At 39.9% G+C, this 24,885-nt stretch overlaps 1 protein-coding gene across 3 annotated transcripts in view; it reads right to left on the bottom strand.

The window, feature by feature from the left end:
* The window catches only part of OXSR1 (oxidative stress responsive kinase 1), a 93,743-nt gene extending 68,985 nt beyond the window's left edge, over positions 1 to 24,758 (bottom strand). Inside the window, exons 1-2 of one of the 3 annotated variants that reach the window (XM_034992147.1) lie at positions 24,379 to 24,758; positions 7,822 to 7,934 (exon numbers count right to left, since the gene is read on the bottom strand). In XM_034992147.1, coding sequence (XP_034848038.1) covers positions 7,822 to 7,934; positions 24,379 to 24,448 — 183 coding nt within the window. In that variant the 5' untranslated portion in view covers positions 24,449 to 24,758. Of the gene's footprint in view, positions 1 to 7,821; positions 7,935 to 24,378 lie in introns of those variants that run through there. The other 2 variants (XM_034992155.1, XM_034992163.1) reach the window with 2 other exon arrangements.
* Between the last annotated feature and the right edge of the window lie 127 nt (positions 24,759 to 24,885).

The following is a 24,885-nucleotide window of genomic DNA, read 5'->3' as shown; positions in this document are numbered from 1 at the left end:
AGTGTTTTCATTTTCTTTGGGCATCCAGTAGTGGAATTACTGGATCATATGGTAGTTCTAGTTTTAATTTTTTGAGGTGCCTCCATACTGTTTTCTACAGTGGTTGCCACATTTTCTATAGTGGTTCTACAGTGGTTGCACCAATTTACATTCCCACCAATAGTGCATGAAGGTTCCCTTTTCTCCACGTCCTCGCCAACACTTGTTATTTTTCTTTTTGATTTTAGCCACTCTGACAGGTGTGAGTTGATACCTCATTGTGGTTTTGATTTGCATTTCCCTGATGATGAGTGATGTTGAGCACCTTTTCATGTGTCTGTTGGCCATCTGGATGTCTTCTTTGGAAAAATGTCTATTCAGGTAGAGGGTGCTTTTTGGTTTGTGGGTTTTGTTTTACTTTGAAAATACTGTTTCTTCCCATTTTGGTGAAATAATTAACAATTCTCACTCTAATGAGAAATGTCCTGAAATGGCAAGGTCAGAAACTAAGTCCAAAGAAGAAACCTGAGCTCCATCTAAGCTTATTCTACCTCAGGTTATGAATTTATTAGCTTGGGTGTGATAAAGAAATTTATAGAGCCCTGAGTGATCTGGGCCCTGCTTACCTCTCTAGTCTCAATCCTACTCCCTCACTGCCCTACCCCTATAAACCCCCTACGATCCAGCCACAGTAAACCTCAGGTGAGCATGCTTCTTCTAACCATGGATATTAAAGCTGTGGATTCCCTCTACCTCAAATACACTTCCCTCATTATTTTACCCTGACTAAAAATGCTAATTCTTCCTTCTGATCTAGCCAAAATATCAATTTCACCAACTCCCCAAGTTGAGTTAGGTGTCTCTTGGTTTCCAAACTCCCTGTGTATCTCTTTACATCACAGCACATATGTACTGGACATTTATCTGTCCCTCCCTGGTGGACTGAACTCCATAAAGCAAGTACTTAAAAGTGGATCCCTAAATGCAAGCTGGTGGATAGTGCACACACATACACACACAGAGACTGGACTATTACTCAGTCATAAAAAAGAATGACGTATTGCCATTTGCAACAGCATGGATGGACCTAGAGGGTATAATGTTAAGTGAGATTAAGTCAGAGGAAGACAAATACCATATGATTTCACTCATATGTGGCATTTAAGATACAAAACGAAGAAAATAAAGAGACCAAAAAACCAGACTCTTAAATACAGAGAACAAACTGGTGGTTGCCAGAGGGTAAGTCCGGGGTGGGGGGGTAGATAAAGGGAATTAAGAGAACATTTACTGTGACGAGCACTAATTAATGCACAGAATTGTTGAATCATTATACTGTACACCTGAAACTAATATAACACTGTATGTTAATTGTACTTGAATTTAAAAAAATCCATGAAAAAAAGTGGATTCCCTAAACACTGCAGAACTCATATTATACCATAATTTCTTATTTTTCTGTATCCTTCACAAAACTTTAAGCTCAATGAAAGCTAAGACTCTGTATTCCTGGCACTTATCACTGTGCCTGGCACCCAGTACACCTGCAATAAATATTTACTGAATGAATTAAATCCTATAGTACTTTATACAACTCTTTTCTTATTCAAGTATTTTACCTGCCCTATGACCTTGGTATTTGTACAGTAAAAATCAATTGTGTAAAAGCTGCCCATAATCTGATTCAAAAGCAGTGCTCCATGAACATTAGTTTTTCTTTTCTCATCTTCTCTACTTGAATGTAAATTCCTTTATAGCAAGGATCTTGTCATACACATTTTTGCAACCCCCAAAGTCACCAGCACAGTCTTCGGTACTAAAAACTAAGTAAAACTACACACCTCCCTGTTAACATAGTTATACAAGATTACAAGAGATAAGAGAAATACATATAAGAAGGAATACATGACAACATATATTGCCAATGAGTAGTAAAGACAGTAAATACTACAAGAATTCATTGGAAAGAACAGTGAAGGTAGGCAAGCAGTCCTCTCAGGGGAGGTGGGAATCAAGTTTAGTTCTGCAGGATATGGGGAAATTACAACAGTGTAAGGTGAAAGGCACACATAATTACAAAAAAAAAAAAAAAGATGAAATATGCAAGACATTTTAGGGTGCAATGAGTAGACCTGTCTAGGGTAAGTGGTTCATGGTTTCAAAAGATATCTACCAAGTGCCTACTATGTGCCAGGCACAGTGCTAGGTGCTTGACTACAATGGTGAGCCCTCAAGAAACCTATAGTCTGGTGAAGACATTAGACAAATATTAATTTAACAACACAAAATGATAAACAGTTGGATAGGAGAAGTACCGGATACTACATGAATTTACTGGAGAGGCAAATTATCAGAAATAGGAATGATAATCAGGGAAGGCTTCCTGTAAAAAGTTTTACGACACTGACACAGGAAAGGTAACTAGACTTTATGGGTTTGACTGTTTTAATAACATGGGACCATATCATAAAGGACCGTGTAACTGTGTTCAAGAATTTAGGCTTCATCCTAACAGCAAAGGGAAGGCATCAAAGGTTTAACTATCTATACCGTTTCATAAAAATCATTATGGCTGCAATATAGAAAATAAATGAGAGAAGGCAAGACTAGAAGCAAAGACACTGTTGAATGCTGTTGCTATGACCTGGGTGAGGGATGACGGTGGCCTGAAAACTGATAAATAATCACTCAGTTTGGATAATCACACTGTGGTTATGTTACTGTTAGAAGATGGGTGAACAGCATTTGGGAACTTTCTGTACTTCTTTTGCAACTCTTCTAGAAGTTTAAAACTACCTCAAAATAGGTATATGAAAAATACATGGCGGGGCGCCTGGGTGGCTCAGTCAGTTAAGCGTCTGCCTTCGGCTCAGGTCGTGATCCCAGGGTCCTGGGATGGAGCCCTGCATCGGGCTCCCTGCTCAGCGGGGAGCCTGCTTCTCCCTCTCCCTCTGCCTGCTGCTCCTGCTTGTGCTCTCTGTCAAATAAATAAATAAAAATCTTTAAAAAAAAAATAAAAATAAATTAAAAATACATGGCTATATGAATGGAAAGAAAGGAAGGAGTCAAGAGGTATACTGAAGAGGTATAAATCATAGGACTTAGTGACCAACTGGATAGGGGAGGGGAGATAGAGGGTGACAATTCACACACATAGAACTGGGGTCAAACGGTCCAATGTCTTAAAAGTGAAGCTAAGGGTTTTCAGCTCTACCCTGAGAGGGGGAACCACCAAGGGTCCTCTAACAGGAGGCTATCAGAGAACCATCAAATTCAAACTGAAAGGGCCTTAAAGATTTCTTTCCTTCTCTTCTATTCCTTTAAAGGTGGGGGGGAGTGGAGGGGGGTTCCTTTATCTTAACTCCCATCGGAGTTATCCTTTTCCCTTTCCTTTCAAAAGCAAAAATAAATATGTAAATGCTTTGCAAGAGTGCTATATTCACTCTGACTCAAATTTCCCAGTAGCTCCCTCCCACATCGAAGTGAATTCCATCCGTCCTACTGAAAGTGCTTTCTTGAAAGTCCTGTTACCTGCTGCTGCCAGAGGTTTTGTGTGGACTTCTCTGTTCTCCACCTGAAGCTTTCTCAAGCATTGCTTAACGATGACTTTTTGTTCTTTCCTGGAACTCGTTCATCTTGATTTCTAACATTTACTCCTGGTTTTCTACCTACCCCGACACAAACAGTTTTCCTCCACTTCACACCATTCAATCAGTCCCCAAATAATGTTAATTTACTCATTCATTCATACTAACTGAACACAATAAAGTCCCTGCCCTCATGGAATGTTCATTCTAAAATTAACAATTCGGGCAACCCTCTTGGGTCCCCTCCCTCCTCGGGAGCTTTGTGCTATACTTTGCAATTGCTCAATAAACCTTGCTTTGCTGCCCACCAAAAAAAAAAATAAATAAATAAAACTAACAATTCTTCCATCTATAAAATGTCTAGGGAATGTGTATTCCTTTCCCTTATCACTGTCACTGCCTGAGTTTAAAGTCCTAATACCTCTTTGTGTGGCCCTGTGTACCTCAAACCATGGGTTGCAACCCACATGGGCCATGACACAAACTAAGTAAAGTTAGAAACAAAAAAAATAGAAAATCAGAGTGCATTCCACAGAATATAATTAAGAACTGTTTTATGAAAATGTTGTTTCAGTTATATTAATATTTATGAATATATACATAAAAATGAATTCTTTCCTAATTCTAAACCCCTGCCTGGTAGGGTTTCTATCTCTGTCTGTTCAAAGCATCCCCAGCCCTGGTGGGCCAGAACACAAAAATCTCCACAGAGGCCTCCATCTTTGTAATGAGGAGCATGCCTCCTCCTCTTACTTCACAGTATTTGACACCTCTCCTAGGCATCTGTCATGCTTGGCCTTATACAGCAGACAAGAGCCTTAACTCTTCATTCAACTGGACTGTGAGCCTCCCAGTAGAAGGAAAGACATTTTAAGCATCTTTATGTTCCCCTCAGCTGTCTGGCCAATGAATCTAGTCCTAGCATCTACCAGAGAAGAGAAAAAGCTCAAAACACTGCCTAGTGTGCCTGTGAGTAACATCTCCAGAAAAAATAAATGTAGTAAGATTTGACAGCTGATTTTCCCACCACACGTAGCAAAGGTTGTCAGACAAGAAAACATTTTGACAAGACAAAGGAGCAATACACTGCCTCCTCACTAATAACTGTCACACAGGATACACACCTAGAACCTGGTTCTACAGCACCCTTTCTACATTAGAGACCATTTTGAAAACAAATTTAAAATCATGACACCACAAGTGTGGCATGCTGATCTAACAGATTTTCTAAGATAAACTAAAGGGCTTCTTATCTCTTAGAAATGGAGCCCTTCTCACTCAGATCTCAGGTCCTTGACAATACAAATACCACAAACAAATCCAGCCCTCTTTATATTCCCAATGTTTCTTCAGACTTTAGTAGGATCTCACTTGTTTGCCCTCCAAAAAGGCCAATTATTTTATTTTTTTTATTTTTTATTCATTTTTTATTTTTTTTTTTAAAGATTTTATTTATTTATTTGAGACAGAGAGAATGAGAGAGAGAGAGCACATGAGAGGGGGGAGGGTCAGAGGCAGAGATGCGGGACTCGATCCAGGGACTCCAGGATCATGACCTGAGCCGAAGGCAGTCGCTTAACCACCTGAGCCATCCAGGCGCCCATCCAAAAAGGCCAATTATTTTAAATTTGCTTTACTAAAGGGGCGCCTTGGTGGCTCCGTCAGTTAAGCATCTGCCTTCAGCTCAGGTCATGATCCCAGGGTCCTGGGATCTAGTCCTGCATGGGGCTGTGTGCTTAGCACCGAGTTGGCCTGTCCCTCTACCTCAGCCCCTCCCCACCACTCGTGCTCTCTCTCTTCCTCTCTCAAATAAATAAAAAAATTTTTTTTTAAAATTTGTTTTACTAAAAGTCACTTCCCCCCCCCTTACTTATTTGCCAAATATATAAATACTATATTTTAATGTAAAGTTTACTGGACCATGTGGGCAAAATTATAGAGGTCTAATTTATTTTTTTTCTTTTACTAAGCTATACCAAATTTGCATTCCTCTACAAGTAAGGCCCTAGTGTAATAACACAAATATTATTTTCAAGATGTCAAATATCTGAGAACAGATGCTCTTTCTACTTTTGAACCAAGATTATACTTAGTTACTATTACATGAAATAGAATAGACTTCACTCAGAAAGACCTGATTTTTAATCCAGACTGTCACTTATTGTGATTTACTTCCTTCATCTAAAATGGAGCTACCACCTGTCTCATGGAGGTGTTTATGAGGGTAAAATACACTTAAGTGCCTATCACTAAAAAGATGTTTGCTGTTACCATCATGTGAGCACAGTCAAGTTATTTAAACTTTGAACCTCCATTTCTTTAGTCATGAGGTAATAAATAAGACTTTCATTCACCTTTATGATATCCTTATCAGTTATATAAAGTAACTGGCAAATGATACAAATTCATACTGGGCTTCTCAAATTCCAGTCTTTTTTCTTTTTTTTAAAAGATTTTATTTATTTATTCATGAGAGACAGAGAGAGAGAGAGGCAGAGGGAGAAGCAGGCTCCCAGTGAGCAGAGAGCCCGATGCGGGACTCGATCCCAGGACCCTGGGATCATGACCTGAGCTGAAGGCAGACGCTTAACCATCTGAGCCACCCAGGCGCCCATCAAATTCCAGTCTTAATAGGTAGGTTAAAAATTCTGTTTTTCCTCAAAACAATTAGTTTACAATTTACAACCTTCTTTTATGATCATTGCAGTTCAAATATCCAAATGATACTCTAAGGGGTTGTGGGCATCTATAAATCCAAGATCACTACCTAGGATTTCCATCAGCATCTCCTTTCAAGTGTATATTCTCTCACCAAAGAGGCCCAAGACCACTCTAGCAACTTTCTTCTTTAGCTTTTGCTCACACATTACCAACTCCTGAAGAGATGCATTTGTTTAATCTGCTAAAAGTTCAATGCATAATTCTATTATCTCGTTTCCTTTTATTCCAATATTCCCTAATACTCAGTACAGGCTCAACCAGAAATTAAATCCAACCTGGGAACAGAAAGACTTCTGGAGTGTCAGATCATCCCAGTGCTAACTCCTGCCTATCACTAGCTGTACATGACCTTAGAGAAATACTTAATAAAAGAAATACTTAATAAAGTAACATTAGTTCCTATTTGTATGGCAGTTTATACTTTTCAAGTACTGGATCATTTCATCCTCAAGAAAAACCTCATGAAGGGGGCGCCTGGGTGGCTCACTCAGTTAAGCATCCAACTCTTGATTTTGGCTCAGGTCATGATCTCAGGGTTGTGATATCAAGCCCCGCATCAGGCTCTACACTCAGCATGGAGTCTGCTTGAGATTCTCTCTCTTCCTCTGCCCCTCCTCCCACTCTCTAATAAGTAAAATCTTTTTTAAAAATTTTTAAAAAAAGAAAGATAAACCTCATGAGATATACAAAGCAGATGTTATTATTTCCATTTTAAGCCAAAGAAACTGAGGATTTACAAAGTTAAATGATTTGAGAATCTATCTCATGTCCTTTACTGAGCACTTACTATACACTTAAAAACAACTCTGGGTATCATGGCTCATAAAAGAAGTACAAAACAATCCCTGTGTGTCTAGCTTTTAATTCCACAGATCAGTTCTTGCAGCTATTAATCCCTGAGACTCCCTTTCTTCTTTTTTTCCCTAGCTTTTGGAGAAGGCAATGCCACCTTCTACCTCTCATCTTGTATCAGTGGTCAGAATGCAGATTGGTACCATGTTCCTAGGAGGCCAAAGCCTTTTAAAGCATATTCCATTTGACCAGGTATCACAATTGCATGATACTAGTTTCAGGAAAGAGAGAAGCAGCATTGTTTAAAACAATAAAAAAGAGGAAAAAGGTAATTGTCCAACATGAGAAATAGGTTAAATAAAATGTGGTCTACCTATGCAACAGAATACTACACACATACTGAAAGGCATATTAATTCATATTTATAGACACAAAGAATTTGATAAATTTTCCAATGAAAAGAACAAGTAAATGATTACATTATCATCAAAATACAAAGATATTTAAATGTGCACAGTCTGAAAAACTATATAGCAAGTGTTAATCTCAGAATGGGAGGATTACAACTAATTTTTTTCTATTTACCTGGAGTTTTATAAATTTTACAATAAGCATTACTTGATGAGCAAATTCCAACACCTTTTTTTAAGAAAAGTAATAAAAAATTTCAAGTTATTTCCCACTCTAACATGAATACACATAGGAGTATAATTCCCACATAAAAAATATGAGATGTGCATACCAGGAGTTCATCCATGCTAGTTTGACATTTCTCAAGGTTTATCCGTTTGATTGCCACTTTCTCCTTCTTAGGGGCACAATATGCTGCTTGGACCACAGCCGTTGCTCCACTCCCTAAAGATAAATACATAAATGAGTAAATAGATGAACAGATAAGAACATGACACTTCTAATTCACACACATTTTTTTTTTGAATGCTGAAACTAGCAGGTAAAAAAAAATTTTTTTTTCCTGCTTTGGTCTTTTTTTTTCCTTTTTTATTGTTATGTTAGTCACCATACATTATATCATTAGTTTTTGATGTAGTGTTCCATGATTCATTGTTTGTGTATAACACCCAGTGCTCCATGCAGAACGTGCCGTCTTTAATATCCATCACCAGGCTAACCCATCCTCCCACCCCCCTCCCCTCTAGAACCCTCAGTTTGTTTTTCAGAGTCCATCCTCTCTCATGGTTCGTCTCCCCCTCCGATTTCCCCCCCTTCATTCTTCCCCTCCTGCTTTTTTTTTTTTAACATATACTGATTATTTATTTCAGAGGTACAGATCTGTGATTGAACAGTTTGGCTATTCTGGACATTGCTGCTATAAACACTGGGGTGCACGTACCCCTCCGGATCCCTACATTTGTATCTTTGGGGTAAATACCCAGTAGTGCAATTGCTGGGTCATATGGTAGCTCTATTTTCAACTTTTTGAGGAACCTCCATACAGTTTTCCAGAGTGGCTGTACCAGCTTGCATTCCCACCAACAGTGTAGGAGGGTTCCCCTTTCTCCGCATCCCCGCCAACATCTGTCGTTTCCTGACTTGTTAATTTTAGCCATTCTGACTGGTGTGAGGTGGTATCTCACTGAGGTTTTGATTTGGATTTCCCTGATGCCAAGCGATGTTGAGCACTTTTTCATGTAATTCCCACACAATTTAAACAAGAAAATAATTCGGGGTGCCTGGGTGGCTCAGTCGGTTAAGCATCCGACTCTTGATTTCAGCTCAGGTCCTGATCTCAGGATTGTGAGACTGAGCCCTGCACTGGGCTCCATTTAAGATGTTCTCTCTCCCTCTCCCCCTCCCCCCGCAGCTCGTGCACTTGCTCTCTCTCTAGAAAGAAAAGTAAATAATAAACAAGAGAGTAATTGTTACCTTGTTCCTACACTCAGCAACACATAACACCCCAAAAAGTCGGGTGTCAATAAAAACCAAAGCCTTGGCCATTTCACAGAATTGCTAATAACACCAGAAGGGAGGAAAAATCAAAACGGCCACAGTTCCAATTCTAGAGTATGATGGCACAGGCTCACATTTCCCCGTTCCTCTCCTCTAAACAGAACTGAATACCCTAGAAATAATTTAACAGATAATCATACAATGACCCTGACAGATGGAAAGAAGGTAGATGAGCTAGGGGCCTTGGGATGTGAGGAAAAGCACCACTGTGAGTTCACTGGGTTTTCCTCTTATGTCCCATATATCCATGAACAGCCTACAACCCGGAACCACCAACACAGACAGACAAACAAATGAGAAAATCTTGCTTTCTGGCCAAAGGACTATAAAAGGGGAAGCTTAGCAGAGACCTAGATGGGAGACAGACCCTCCCCAGGACTCCCCAGTCCCTATCCAGGATAGCGGGGGACCCCAATTCACTACAACATCGGCATCAGCAGGGTCTCCACGCCATCCCCAGACGGCAGTAGGCCAGATTTGCCACACTTGGAGTAATATCCAGCCAATCTGCCCTTAGCAGGAGCAGAGATGGGGACCCACACCTCCCAGTCAGCCCAGGCAACACCTGTAGAGATCAAGCAGGAGCTCCTGCGATGCCAGAATAATAAAGAGAATAGCACTGCAAGAGCTCTGAAAACTAAATTATCATAGGAAAGACAGAGCTCCCAAAAGCAGGCCAGAACCTACACACTAAACCTAAATAGAGTTAGTACCTACTAAAATAAAAGATTTAAGCAGGATAAAGACTCTCCTCACATTAATATCTTAGATGTCCAGGATAAAATTTTTTAAAAATCACACATCAAGAATGAGGAAAAACACACATGAATAAGAAAGAGAACCATACTGATGCCAACACCAAAATGAACCACAATCTGGAATTATCTGACAAGAATTTTAAAGCTGTCATCATAAAAATATTTCAATAAACAATTAAGAATTCTCCTAAATAAAAAATAGAAAATTTCAGCAAAGAAATAGTATTAAAAAAAAAAAAAACTACCAAATGGAAATTATGTATACAACTGAAATATGCAATTTCCAAAATAAAAATGTGTTGGATGGGCCCAACAATAGAGACGACGGAGGATAAATTCAGTCCTGAGGACAAGATCAACAGTTTACTTGACCTATGGTTTCACTTACACGTGGAACATAAGGAATAGCATGGAGGACATTAGGAGAAGGAAGGGAAATATGAAGGGGGGGAAATCAGAGGGGGAGACGAACCATGACAAGACTATGGACTCGGGGGAAACAAACTGAGGGTTTCAGAGGGGAGGGGAGTGGGGGGATGGGTTAGCCCGTGATGGGTATTAAGGAGGGCATGTATTGCAATGAGCACTAGGTGTTATATGCAAACAATGAATCATGGAACACTACATCAAAATCTAATGAAGTACTGTACAGTGACCAACATAACATAATATAAATAAATAAAGCTGTCAGTGAATTCCAACTTGCTCCTTTGTTTCTCCAAGCAGCTAGAATTATCTCTTCCTGTACTTAAAAGTGTATATGTATATTGTTAAACACTGTCTTGATATAAAATTTGACAACCCCCCAAAAATATAATAAAATAAAAAATAAACAGAGAGAAAAGGGACTGGAAAAAAAAAAAGAACAGAGTCTCAGGGAGTGGTGGATAATAATAAAAAATCTAAAGTCCATGTGGTAGGTAAAATAATGGCCTCCCACAAAGTATCCATGTCCTAATCCTTGAAACCTGTGAACATTACCTTATATTGCAAAAAAGACTGCATGTGTTATTAAATTAAGGATGAGAAGACTACCCTGGATAATCTGGGTGGGCCCAAGGTAATTATAGGGTCTTTCTTTTATAAGAGAAAGGCAGGAGAGTCAGAGAAGAAGATGAGATAATGGAAGCAGAGGTCAGAGTGATGGGACCATGAACCAAAGAACAAGTACTGATATACGCAACAACATGGATAACCATGAAAATATGATGCTGTGTGAAATAAACCAATTACAAACTGTATGACTCCATTTATATGAAATGTCCCATTTGGGCAAATCCATTCAGAAAATACATTACTAGTTACCAGGGGCTAGGAAAAGAAGACAATGGGAAGTTACTGCTTAATGGGAAAAGGATTTCTTTCTGGGTGATGAAAATGTCTGGAATTAGACAGTGGTTGCAAAATGCCATGAATATACTAAAAACCACTGAAATGTACACTTTTAAAATGGTGGGTTTTATGTTATACAACTTCTACCTCAATTTCTTAAAAAAGATTAGAGAATACTACAGACAACTTTAGCTTGGGGCGCCTGCAGGCGGTACAGCATAAAACTCTTGATATCAGGGTTTTATTTTATTTTTTATTTTTTTTAAAGATTTTATTTATTTATTTGACAGAGAGAGACACAGCGAGAGAGGGAACACAAGCAGGGGGAGTGGGAGAGGGAGAAGCAGGCTCCCTGCAGAGCAGGGAGCCCGATGCGGGACTCGATCCCAGGACCCTGGGATCATGACCTGAGCTGAAGGCAGTCGCTTAACCAACTGAGCCACCCAGGCGCCCGATATCAGGGTTTTAAGTTTGAGCCCCACGTTGGGTGTAGTGATTCCTTTAAAATAAAATCTTTAAAAACAAAAAACAAAAAAACAACAAGTTTAGCTCATAATTCCACAATTTAGAAAAAATGGGCCAATTCTTTGAAAACAACTATCGAAACTCAGTCAAGATGAAACAGATAACCTGAATAATACTAACACTATTAAAGATATCAAATTTGCAATTTAAAAGTTCTTGAAAAATCCCAGGCCCAGATGGTTTCACTGGAGAATTTTACCAAACACTGACAGAAGAATTAACAGCCATTTTACACGTTTTCCAGAAATGGAAGAAGTGGGAACCAACTCATTTTATAAACTAATTATTACCAATACCAAAACCAGACAAAGACATCACAAGAATTAAGAAAACTACAGACCATTCCCTCTCATGAATTTAGCTGCAAAATCCTTAACAAAATATTAGCAAATTGAATCCAAAATAGCTAATACAGCACAACCAAGTAACATGCATTCCAGGTATGCAAGGCTGGTACAATATGAAAAAAATATATCAATGCAATACATATCAATAAGATATAGAGAACAAAGGCAAAAGAAAAAAAATTAAAATTCCTTACAACTTACAGCCCTGCTTGAGACAGGCAGAGTGACCTTCCTCAAGGAGCTTATTAGCTGCCTCAATGTTAATACTTCTAGAGGCAAAAGGCAACCTTAGCTTGACATTAGCCAGACCTCCAGGATCCTGTAAAAATCCTTTGGAAACTACCTTTATCTCTAACCGCCCCCTTCCCCAAGATAGACGTTAGCAATCATCCTCTAAGCATATGGCCCACTGATACACATCTGAAGAGTCTTATGACTAAAGTTTTACTAGACAGTAGTAAATGACCTTGTCCTAACAGCTTAGCCCCTCAAGGTCCTGGAAACCTTGCTTCCAAATTCTTTAGAGACTTCCTTCCAACTTGAAACTATATCATCAGTCATCACTCCTCACAATCCCAGTGCAGCTCTTTCTGCCCAGAGGTCCTGTCCCCGTGCTTTAATAAAACCACACTTTTTTGCACCAAAGATGTCTCAAGAATTTTTTCTTGCTGTTTGTTTCCTGACCCCAACATTTCACATCAGTATGATTCTATTTATGTAGAATGTCCAGAATAGGCAAATCCATATGCAGAAGGAGATTAGAGGTTGCCAGAAACTAGAGGAAGGGGGAAATAGGGAGTGCAGCTAATGGATATGGAGTTTCGAGCCATGACAATGTTTTGGAATTAGACAGTGGTGATGGTTGCACAACTCTGTGAATACACTGAACTGCATATTTTAAAAGGGCAAATTTCAACGTATGTGAACTATATTTCAATAAAGCTGTTACCAAAAAAATCCCTTCAAGTATGACATCAAATTTCTAATAGTATAAATGTGCTACAGATATTAAAATTTGAAAACAATTTGAGGGGCGCCTGGGTGGCTCAGTCGGTTAAGTGTCTGCCTTCGGCTCAGGTCATGATCCCGGGGTCCGGGGATCGATCCCCGCATCGGGCTCCCTGCTTGGCGGGAAGCCTGCTTCTCCCTCTCCCACTCCCCCTGCTTGTGTTCCCTCTCTCACTGTCTCTCTCTCTCTCTCTCTCTGTCAAATAAACAAATAAAATCTTTTAAAAAAATTTACATATACAATTATATAATTCAATAGAATTTGTTTGTTATACTGAAATCCATTTGAAAGTCCCTGACCAAAGCCAAACATACACAACCATAGTCAACAATGACATGGATAAACCCAAATCACAACTCTGACAAACTAAGCAAAAGCTCTGCACAAAGCTCATGATATGCAAAATTCAAAATAAAATCCAACATTCAAGAACACATTTGCCATTCAATGACATTATCCAATAGTGTACTTGAATCATTTTGATAATAGTTTAGGACCACTAACATATTCCTTAATAAGAAGGATCCAATAGGCTACTATTGAAATAGTTTGCAATCTGCTTCTCCACTGAACTCCCTTTGTTTTGCACATGAGTATGGGACAGAATTAGGCAGTACAGTAGTGCCTGGCATTAACTTTTCTCCCTCCCCCAACCTTTCCTTTCCAAGTTGTTTCTGCATGGAATCCCTTTAGAAAATTTAACAACTCTCTTGCCTTCAATGAGAGGCTGCTGCCCCACTCTGGGGAAACCCCAGAGGAAGGAAGCTAATCATGCAGGTCACATATCTGTCAGACTAAGATGAGAGGCGAATTCTTAAGTCACAGAAGACACAATGAGACCTCTACAGGGTACCTTAGGTCCTAGATAACAGATGTCTTCTAATATGTAAATGTATTCCCTGATGCTTTTTCATTTAATTTTTGCAAATGTGCTACCTAGTGGTATTTTTTTAAACCAGTATTAACTCTCAAACCAGTTACTCTACCCCTGGATAACCAAGCATTGATTATTTACTGTATACTTATACAAAATCTGAAATACTAGCTTTAAACATACTAATGTCATATCATACATAAACCAAAACCATGCTGGCATTAAAAATACAGACATAGCAATTTGGAAAGTTTAATTGTTATTAATTCCTAGTCATTATTAAACACAGAATTAATTTCACTAATAATGAAACACTAAACCTAGGTATTATCAATCATAATTGTCTACATACTAAAATACCTTTCTTTTACACAAAGAATCACTCATTTAATAAATCTCCCTAGAAGCAAGATGTGATTTAACAAATGGCCAAAAGACAAAGTCGCCAGCATTTCCCATATTAATGATAAAAAGAGACATGCAGGTTCCAGTTCTTCCATGCTAACAATAAATCACTTTCATTGACCTTCATATTATCTTCCCCAAATACCAAAACATTATTCAGCAATTGAAAAATATTTTGAAGTTCTAACATAAAGGCTTATGGTAATGCAGTAAAAACTCAATACTCAACACCACTAATTCAGAATAGCTAATGATGTTCTATCTTCCATTAGAAAAAATTTATTCACAGAAAATAACAATAATGTAGAGAAGAATACCTTCAAAATGTCTTTATAATCATTTTAGCTATTCTCCAATTTTTTGAAAGACTTTGAAAACACAGGATTAGAGATACAAATTCTGGGGCCCCTGGCTGGCTCAACAGGTAGAGCATGCGACTCTTAATCTGAGGGTGGTGAGTTCAAGCCCCATATTAGGCGTGGAGCCTACTTAAAATAAAAATAAAATAAATTATTTTTTAAAAAGAGAGATACAAATTTTAAAAATACTCATCTCTTTAAAGCATGTTCCTTTATGAGAAAATTTTCACACTACAAGTTAATTTACAGAGTTTCGGCCATCATTTTTCTTAGAGTAAACAGAGTCAAATAGAAAACATCAGCATGCATGGCACATAGTAAAAGTAAATGGTATTTTGTAAAACTTTTACTTCAGTACAAATACACACGCAAATTGTAAAAGAGATCTCTTCCGAACGGTTTAAGGAAAAGTGTAAAAGCTACTGTTCTAATGCTCTCTACAAGCATGGGACTAATATGAAGAATAATATAACAGAAAATGTAAACCAGTTTCCAATAAAACATCCTGACTCAGACTTTCACTACTTTAAACAGTTGTGTATCCTCCATGCACCATTCCCTATATCCCCGTTTCTTCCATTCTTCTGTCCTCTCCTAGTGAGCTCTTATTTTTGAAGATTTTATTTATTTGAGAGAGAGTGAGTGAGAGAGAGGGAGCACAAGCCGGGGAGGGGGAGACAGGCAGAGGGAGAAGCAGGCTCCCCACCGAGCAGGGAGTCTGATGTGGGGCTCGATCCCAGAACCCTGGGATCAGGACCTGAGCCGAAGGCAGACGCTTAACTGACTGAGCCACCCAAGCACCCCTCCTAATGAGCTCTTAAACTGCAGTCTTAACATACAGTACATACATAATGGATTAAGTATACAAAAATATGAATGAGCTTTCTCCTAAAATTCTTCAAATTGGGTAATTTCATCCCTCAAGACAGAAAAGGAGATGCCCAAAGGCATGAGGAGCACTAAAAAAATTTTTAGTCTCTGGCCACTTTACTAGACCCAGAAACGTAAGAAAGGAAGTTAAAAATGGATATTATTCCTAACTGCGAGGAAAAAAATAAACAAATCAAATCAGTGTAAGATAATTTCTTCCAAATTTTGGCCAGCCATCATTATAACAGATACATTTTCTAAAGATTTTAAGTGTTCTTTTGTAAGGTTTTGCATTCAACTAAAGAGCTAGCCCAGACTCTTCATTCTGAAAGATGATTAAGGCACTGTCAACTGAATCAGGGAAAATACAAGGAAATTATAATTTTGAAAACCCTTTTCTCTTGTCAGTGTCATGTTGAAAATTAAAGCTCCTAGAACTGGTAAAACAGCTGTAAGAATAGTCATCATCATAAAAATCATGCTATTCTCTCCATACAAAGATGAAAATAAAGACACACTGCCATATGTTTTGAGTAATTATTCACACAGCCTGATGGTTTTGTAATGAATCATCTCTCTGTCCCCTGTTCACTCTGGTAATCTCTCATCTCAACGGATGGTAACTCCATCCTTCCGGATGCTCCAGCCAAAACTCTTAGAATCTTTTCACATCTAATCCAATGGCAACTCTCTAACTCCAAAATATGTTATATCTAGCATCTGATTACTTCTCACCAACTCCAATACTACTTCTCTCCACTGGATAAACTCTCCTTCTACCCTTGCACCCTTATAAAACTGTTCTCTATATAGCAGCCTGAATTATCCTTTTAAAACAGTTTATATTAATCCTCTGCTCAAAACCCTGCAATGACTTTCATTCTTTCTCAAAGCAAACGCCAGGTACCCACAATGACTTACAAGGCTTCACCCCGTCTTATGGTCAGGACCACAACCCTATCACCTTACTCTTCTGATCTCTTCCCCTGTCTGCCTCCTCACCCCACCTCACTCTGCTCCAGCCACTCTTGCCTCCTATTCCTTAGTCACATGAGCGTGCTACCATTCCACTTCAGGGCGTTCACCCCTGCTGCTCCCTCTGCCTGGAGCAAGCTTCCTGCAGATAACCAGAATACTTCTTCAGGTCTCTTCTCAAATGTCATCTTCTCAGTGAGGTTTTCCCTGATCTATTTAAAACCCACCTCTAGGGGCGCCTGGGTGGCTCAGTGGGTTAGGCTTCAGACTCTTGATCTGGGTTCAGGTCATATCTCAGGGTCCTTGGATTGAGCCCTGCATTGGGCTCTGCACTCAGTGCGGACTCTGCTTGAGACTCTCTCTCCCTCTGCCCCTCCCACCGCTTCCTCTCTCTAAAATAAACAAATCTTTAAAAACAAACAAAACAAAAACTCACCTCTATCCCTAGCAGTCTCCAACCCCTTTCTCTGCTTTATTTTTGTCCTTTATCACCATAGATTATAAACTCCACAAAAGCAGGTATTTCTTCCTGCTTCACTGCTGTATCCCTAGCATCCAGAACAGTACCTGGCACGTAACAGAAATTCAATAAATATTTTCTGAATAGATAAATTGACCAAGCAATGATATGTATTTTCAAGGAAAAAAATTACTCATTTAAGGCAGAGCAAACACAAAAATGGCCCAATCTTCATGGGCATGAGCTCATTATTACCATCATGAGCATTAACATCCATCGAACACTTATTCTGTGTGCCAAGTACTATGCTGAGCACTTTCTTTACTTGCATTTCATTTTTTCATCTAATACAATAATAATAATTACAAAAATAAGACTTATGTCATAAACTAGTAAGAGGCAGAGCAGGGTCCAGAAACCAGAACTACATAATGACTCAATACCATGCTCTTAACTGGTAAGCAACTGCCTCTTTAGATTAAAGCTAACATTTATTAACTGATTACTATGGTTAAATTATTTACTCATAATGTATTATTTAACTAAATTAAAAAATAAAAACACCAAAGCCAACATTTTTAGTTGCTTATCCAACATAAAATTTTCCCTTCTTCTTTAATAACAGAACCTTGACCTATTTTGTTTGAAGTAATAATGTGCCCAGCTAAAAAAAGCTTTATTTCATAGCCTCCCTTGCAAATGGCCAAATTACATGGTTCTGGCCAATAAACTAGAAATGGAAGTCACTGGGTAAGGCTTCCAGGAGAAAGTTCTTTGAAAGGGAGCCAACTCAGTTGTCACGTGCCTCTGTCCTTTTGCCATATTCTTCCAGCCTGGAACACCAGCATGAGGCTAGAGGTAGAACAACTACGCTGCAACTATGAGAATGAGAGTTCCGTTCTAAGTGCGGGGGAGTAAAAACTAGGTGCCTGGGTGCTTAATTAGGGCACAGAGGCTGCCACTCCAGTTACAGAAGGGGAAAAAGGTACTTTATTAAGCCACTATTATTTGTTGTCCATTACATGCAGCCAATGCAATCCCTATCTAATACAGCCCTATGAGGTTGTTGACCCAATGCTGGCCTTTAAGGATAATATCACCATAGCTAAGTCTCCCAACCAGGGGGAGAAAATACACTAACCATTAAGCATCATTCTATTAATAGAGCATGATGTCTTTCACATTTATGGAGGGGCTAGAGGTGGGATCCTGGAATCTGTACTTGACAACAACTACTTTTAGACATCAAAACGTGTGGCTAGTGAACAATTAAAATAAAAAAAGAAAAGGGGAAAGTAGAGAATAAAGCTAATGAGTTACCCTCACCAAAGTATCAAAGCTAGGTAAATCATACCTTATTAAAAACAGATCTTGGGCACCTGGGTGGCTCTGTTGGTTAAGTGACTTGCCTTCGGCTCAGGTCATGATCCTAGAGTCTCAGGATGGAGTCCCACATCAGGCTCCCTGCTCAGTGGGGAGCCTGCTTCTCCCTCTGACCCTCCCCCCTCTGTGCACTCTCATTCTCTCTCTCAAATAAATAAAATCTTAAAAAAAAAAAAAAAAAAACAGATCTTAAGGAACAATTTTCTAAACCTAAATGAAGATAAACAGCGAATATTTATGGAGATTCTTCAAGATATAGGAAAATAAAAGGCACATGGCACAGCTGCTGCCAGACTGTTTTCTCTATCTGCCATCACACCGTATCGTTGACAGTATCACAGGTGGCAGGGTCTCATGTAGCTATACTACCATGTCCACCATAAATCCTGAAATCCATCTAAACTTTAATAAGATCTAGGAAAAAAAAAAAAGATGCAGTGATGTTCCAATAAGCATTACAACAAATCACATAATCACACAGTATTTCATATTGCATGGTAATACCAAAAACTACAAAACGTAAGGAGGAGAAAAAAGAGATAAGAGGAGAAAAAGGAGAGAACAAAAACCATTATGTTAAGGAACATTCAATGCAAACTAAACATTTTTTGTACACAATTACGCTTAATCTACATAACAGCCCCAATGATGTAGGTCCATTATCTCGATTTTATAGACAAAAAGCTGACACTAAAACCAGTTATATAAATTGCCCAAGATCACATAGGTAATAAAAGGTAAAGCCAGGATCTGAATCTAGGTCAGCACAACCCTAAGACCATACTTTTCCAGCTGCTTCAACATATGTCAAATACAGTACAACACCTGGTCAGAAATTCTAATACAGTAATAATGGTTAGGAAGGAGCTCAAAAACACTGAAAAGATGAGTGACAGTGAAAATACTAACATCTTTTACAAGTAATCACACTTAAAGAACTTCCAATCTTGCCAAAGTATGCTTAAGATGATACAATTCTTTAAAAGGAAGTCCTCTGAATTCCCAATCTGTATGTTTTTCATTATGTTCCAGGAAGGGAATTTTTCTTTTTTCTATAGGATTTTGCCAGAAAGAAAAAACAAAACAGAATGTGAGAAACAACTAACCCTACAAATACATATATATATATATATATATATTTTTTTTTTTTTTTTTAAGATTTATTCAGGATGCCTAGGTGACTCAGTTAAGCATCTGCCTTCGGCTCAGGTCATGATCCCAGGGTCCTGGGATGGAGCCCTGCATCAGGCTCCCTGCTCAGCAGGGAGTCTGCTTCTCCCTCTTCCTCCCCCTCCCCCCCCAGCTTGTGTTCTCGCTCAATCTCTCTCTCAAGTAAATAAATTAAATCTTAAAAAAAAAAAAAAAAGATTTTATTTGAGAGAGAGCCGGGGTGGGGGGGGACCTGAAGGAGAGAGAAACCCAAGCAGACTCTGCTCTGAGCATGAAGCCTAAAGAGGCGCTCAATCCCATGACCGTGATATCAGACCTGAGCCAAAATCAAGAGTCTGACACTCAGCCGACTCTGCCACCCAGGAGCCCCAACCCTACAAATATAGGCTAAGTAGAAAGTGTAAAAAAAAATTACATTTCAAATAAATGCATGTGCTTTGATCAGAAAGGAGGCATCATTTAAACACTGCCTTAAAATACAATTCTTTGAAAACAGAAAATTCAAATGATCCCCCAAACGTTTTTTTTTTCTGAACGCCAATCAACTCATTTCCTGAAAAAATTTAGTGTAATCTGAAGAAATCACAAAGATTCATTTTGAAGATTATAGCTTATTACAAAATACCGTATTCCAAACATTTCAGCATGGAAGCAAATTCAGAATAAGAATACACAACTTTGTTGAGGCCAGCTACTTGTAATAAGCTATAGTTCAAGGAAAAACATTTTTTCCCCCTCCCTGCTCAGAGTGGAATGGAAGGATGTTAGGAACTTTTGGGAACTTACAAATGAGGGGGAGACATTTAAAACTTACAAAATAGGATACACAAAAGAAAAATTCTACTACATCCAAAAAGGTCACTTTCAAAATATCTCCTCCTGTTGTATTTTTCATTGTAAGGATATTTCCCTTAATCCTTCATTGTAAGAATATTTCCCATAATTAGTTTCACTTAAACGCTCAAAATTTCCCTTAGTCAGACTATGACTACTATCTTCCATTTTATATACAAAAACCAAATTCCTACATAGAAACAAGAATGTTGACTTAGGCAACAGGAGAGTTGGACACAGGTATTAGCTGTGCCACTAGTTAGTTCTATGACTTTAGATGGTCATTTTACCTTTTTATGCCCCAGTGTCTTCATCTGTGAAACAAGATGGTTCATCTTACCTCACACCATACCTTAAAAAATTAACTCAAAATGTATGTAAAAAGCTACACTTAGAAGAAAACACAGGAAAGAATACCTTTGTGATGTTGGATTAGTAAAAATCTCTTAGATACACCCCACCAAAAGTACAATCAATAGAAGAAAAAGTGATAAATAAAACTATCAAAATTCAAAACTTTTTTGCCTTAAAAGACACCGTTAAGAAAATGAAAAGACGGGCGCCTGGGTGGCTCAGTTGGTTAGGCGACTGCCTTCAGCTCAGGTCATGATCCTGGAGTCCCGGGATCGAGTCCCGCATCGGGCTCCCTGCTCGGCGGGGAGTCTGCTTCTCCCTCTGACCCTCCTCCCTCTCATGCTCTCTGTCTCTCATTCTCTCTGTCTCAAATAAATAAATAAAATTAAAAAAAAAAAAAAGAAAGAAAATGAAAAGACAAGCTACAGACCGGGCAAAAAAATATTTGAAATCATGTATCAGGTGAAGGACTGACAACCAAATGAACACATATACACACACACCCTATAACTCAATAAGAAGATAACCCAGGGGCAACCCAAATGGGCAAAATATTTGAATAGACATTTCACCAAAGGAGATATATGAAAAGCTAGTAAATAAGCACATGAAAAGATGCTCACCATCATTAGTCATTAAAGAAATGCAAAACAGAACCACCAGATACCACTTCATACCCACCAGGATGGCTATAATCAAAGACAACAAATGCTGACAAAGATAAATAGGAACCCTCATACATGGCTGGTAGGAATGAACAACGATACATTTTGAAAAGGTTTATCAGTTTCTTAAAAAGCTAAACATAAATTTACCATATGACCCAGAAATTCCACTCAAGGAAAATGAAACATGTTCACATGAAGATCTGATGAGTGAATGCTCATAACAGCATTATTCCAAATAGCCAGAAAGGAGAAACAACACAATGTTCATCACGTGGTGTCCAACAGAAAGGAATAATGTACTGATATAGGGTACAACATCAATGAATTTCGGAAAACATTATAGCAAGTCAAAGAAACCAACATAGAGGATCACATATTATATGATTATATTTACATGAAATATCCAGAAAAGACAAATCTATAGAGGCAGAAAGTAGATTTGTGGTTGCCTGCGGCAGGGGGTGGGAACAGGGAGTGACTGCAAATGGACATGAGGCATCTTTTTGGAATGATGGAAATGTTCTAAAACTGGATTGTGGGGATGATTGAACAACTCTGTAAATTTACTAAAAAATTATACAATTGTATACTTATACAGGTGGATTTTGTGGTATATAAATTATAACCCAGTAAAATTGTTTTTACAAATGAAAAAATATTATGCTAAGTCAAAGAAGTCAAACACAAAAGACAATATGTTATTATGATCTCATTTACAGAAAATGCCCAGAAAAGGCAAACCTATAGAGACAGAAAGATTTGTGGTTGCCTGGGGTTGGGGGTGGGAACAGGGATTAACTGTAAACAGGCCCAAGGATCTTACTGGGTGATGAAAATACTCTAAAACTGGATTATGCTGGCTGGTGCACAGCACAGTAAATCTACTAAAAACCACAGAATTTTGTACTAAAAAAAAATGGGTGAATTTTATAGCATTAAATTATACCTCAGTAAAGTTATTTTTAAAAATAAGATGGTCAAAAATCACATTGGAGTTCTTAAACCTTTTACCCATGGCCCACTTTAAGAATGAGATGAAGACTAACCCTATCCCAGAGGACTAAGACTCCCTTTTGCCCACTCACAGACACCTTATTGGCTTGAGGATACCAAATTAATAAGTCTCTAAGTCTCTAGAACCTTATGCCACCTTAACAGCTAGGCATAAAAAATGACCACAGAAAGATGTATACCTTCCCAGAAAGGAAAGCAATATTCCTCTTCTAAAACAATGATAGGGATCCACTTTCTTTACTTTTCAGACATCATTTTCAAATTTCTCACTTAATTTCTTTCTTCAATATGAAACTGACTGAGGGACCCAGAAGCAATCAATCAAGATAGAGACCTAGCTAGCTGTCTTTAGAACCAACCAGTGTATATGTCAAATACCCAGCAAGGACACCCATGACATGGCTTAAAGAAAAAGATGTGATTTCTTTCAGATAAAACTTAGCCCAGATTTGTTTTGAAACAAGAGGCAGGGGCGCCTGGGTGGCTCAGTCATTAAGTGTCTGCCTTCGGCTCAGGTCATGGTCCTAGGGTCCTGGGATCGAGCCCCACGTCGGGCTCCCTGCTCAGTGGGAAGCCTGCTTCTCTCTCTCCCACTCCCCCTGCTTGTGTTCCCTCTCTCGCTGTCAAATAAATGAATAAAATCTTAAAAAAAAAAAAAAGAGGCAAAAAAGAAATATGATAAAGTTTCTCTAAAATACAGACACATTGCAATAAACACACCTGGAAGGCAACTAAAGAGTTTTCAGCCAGTCTTTGTTATAAAACTAATTTTAGGACAGGATGCTGATCTAGCTAGGTAGACAATCTCCCTCCTCCAATACAGAGGGGTCTGCTCATGTCAGTGAGATTGAGCTTCTGTGTAGCTAAACCCACCCCCTTTTGATTTCTAAAGTCACTGGATTATTGTTGTCCAACAAATACTCCCCTCATCCCAAGTCCCCACCCTCCCCCAATCACTGTGCCTGAGAATTACAATCCACGTTTGTGCAAGTTTTGGTCTCTGCCCACTGGTATTCCTGGACCTCAAGTCCACTCCACACACGGCAGCCAGATCCCTCAGATCATGTTCCGTCTCTGCCTGAAGCCCTCCAATACACTTAGAATAAAATTCCAAAATCCTTACCAAGCCTGAGAAGATCCCCTTTCTATCCTTGCCACTTTTCCCTCAGGTCCTGAAACACATCAAGCTCTTTCCCTCCTCAGCACCTTTGCACTTCCTCATCCCTCAGTAGGGAAAAATCTTCCCTGAAATCCTAAGACTCCTCATCCTTTAGCGCTCGACTTAAATGTCAACGCCTCAGAAAAAAAATTTTCCTTGAAATCACCCTAACTAGGTCTCCCAGTCACTCTCTATCAGAACATCTTGTTTATTTCCTTCCTGGCACTTGCCAAACCTTGAAATTCTTTTCATTTGTCTAGTTATTCAATGTCTCCCCCCCAGACTAGAAAGTCACTCCCAAACAGTGCCAAGTTGTGTCTACGTTGCCTCGGTGCCCGGTAGCTTCAGTTTCATCTGGAGAGAATCCCCAGCTCCACCCCAGCAATGTTTGGCACTTCGTGGGCACTCAAGTGTTCTCACACCCGCGCGGGAATGAACTAAAACCCCCTATCCCACAATCCCCCAAATAGGTGGCTGTGCCCACAACTCCAATAGCCTATTTCTCATACAGCCTCCTAAAGGCCTGTCCTGTGCCTGCACGTTTCTTCCCCTCCCAGACCCATCTATCGCTCAGGTTCAAATATCTGTCACTGCCCAAATCTCCCACGAGCCCCTCAAACCCCACCCCACCAGCCTCACAGGCTCGCCACAAAATCCCCTCCCCGCCTTGCACAAACCCGGAGCCTCACCCACGCGCCCTACAAACCCCTGTCCCCACGAGCGCCCACGAGTATCTGAGAGTCCTGCGCTCCCCGAGCTCCCGCGGGTCCCCACGTTCCCGCGTGTCACCCGCCGCCCTGAGCGCGCCTCCCCCCTCAGCGGCGCCGGCTCTCACCGATCACCTCCTGCAGCTCGTAATCGTCCCTGTTAATGGACCAGGGCAGGGCGCTCGAGTCCTCGGACATGACGGCGGCAAGGCTCGCGATCCTCCCTCAAACTCGCTGACCTCTCTCGTCTGCTCGCCGCGCCTCTCCCCACCCCCAACCACCGCCGCCGCCGCCGCGCCCCCAGCAACCGCCTCGGGAACAGCCACGGGTCGGACGGCGTCTGGGCGCGGGGTCACCGCGCGGCAGAGCGGCGGGGGCTCGAAGCTCCGGCGGACCTCTCCTCCCGCTCGTCCGCGTCCGGCACTCCCCGCCCGGCCCAGGTCCCGGCCTCGGCCTCCGCTGCAGCAGCGACAGGGTATCCGCTTGGGCCCAACCCCTCCGTCCCGCCCTCCACCCCAGCCCCACGCACGGGCCAAACTTTCCCTTCTCCCTCCACCTGCCGACACGCAGCGCGCTGACGTCACCGCGCCGGGCAGGCCCCGCCTTGGGCCCGCCTCCGGCCGCCATTTCAAATG

The sequence above is a fragment of the Mirounga leonina genome, unplaced genomic scaffold (genome assembly GCF_011800145.1).
Source record: "Mirounga leonina isolate KUSES-001 unplaced genomic scaffold, KU_Mleo_1.0 Mir_115, whole genome shotgun sequence".
Lineage (NCBI taxonomy): Eukaryota > Metazoa > Chordata > Mammalia > Carnivora > Phocidae > Mirounga > Mirounga leonina.
The sequence above is the reverse complement of the archived record's forward strand: the minus strand, read 5'-3'. Positions and strand labels throughout refer to the sequence as shown.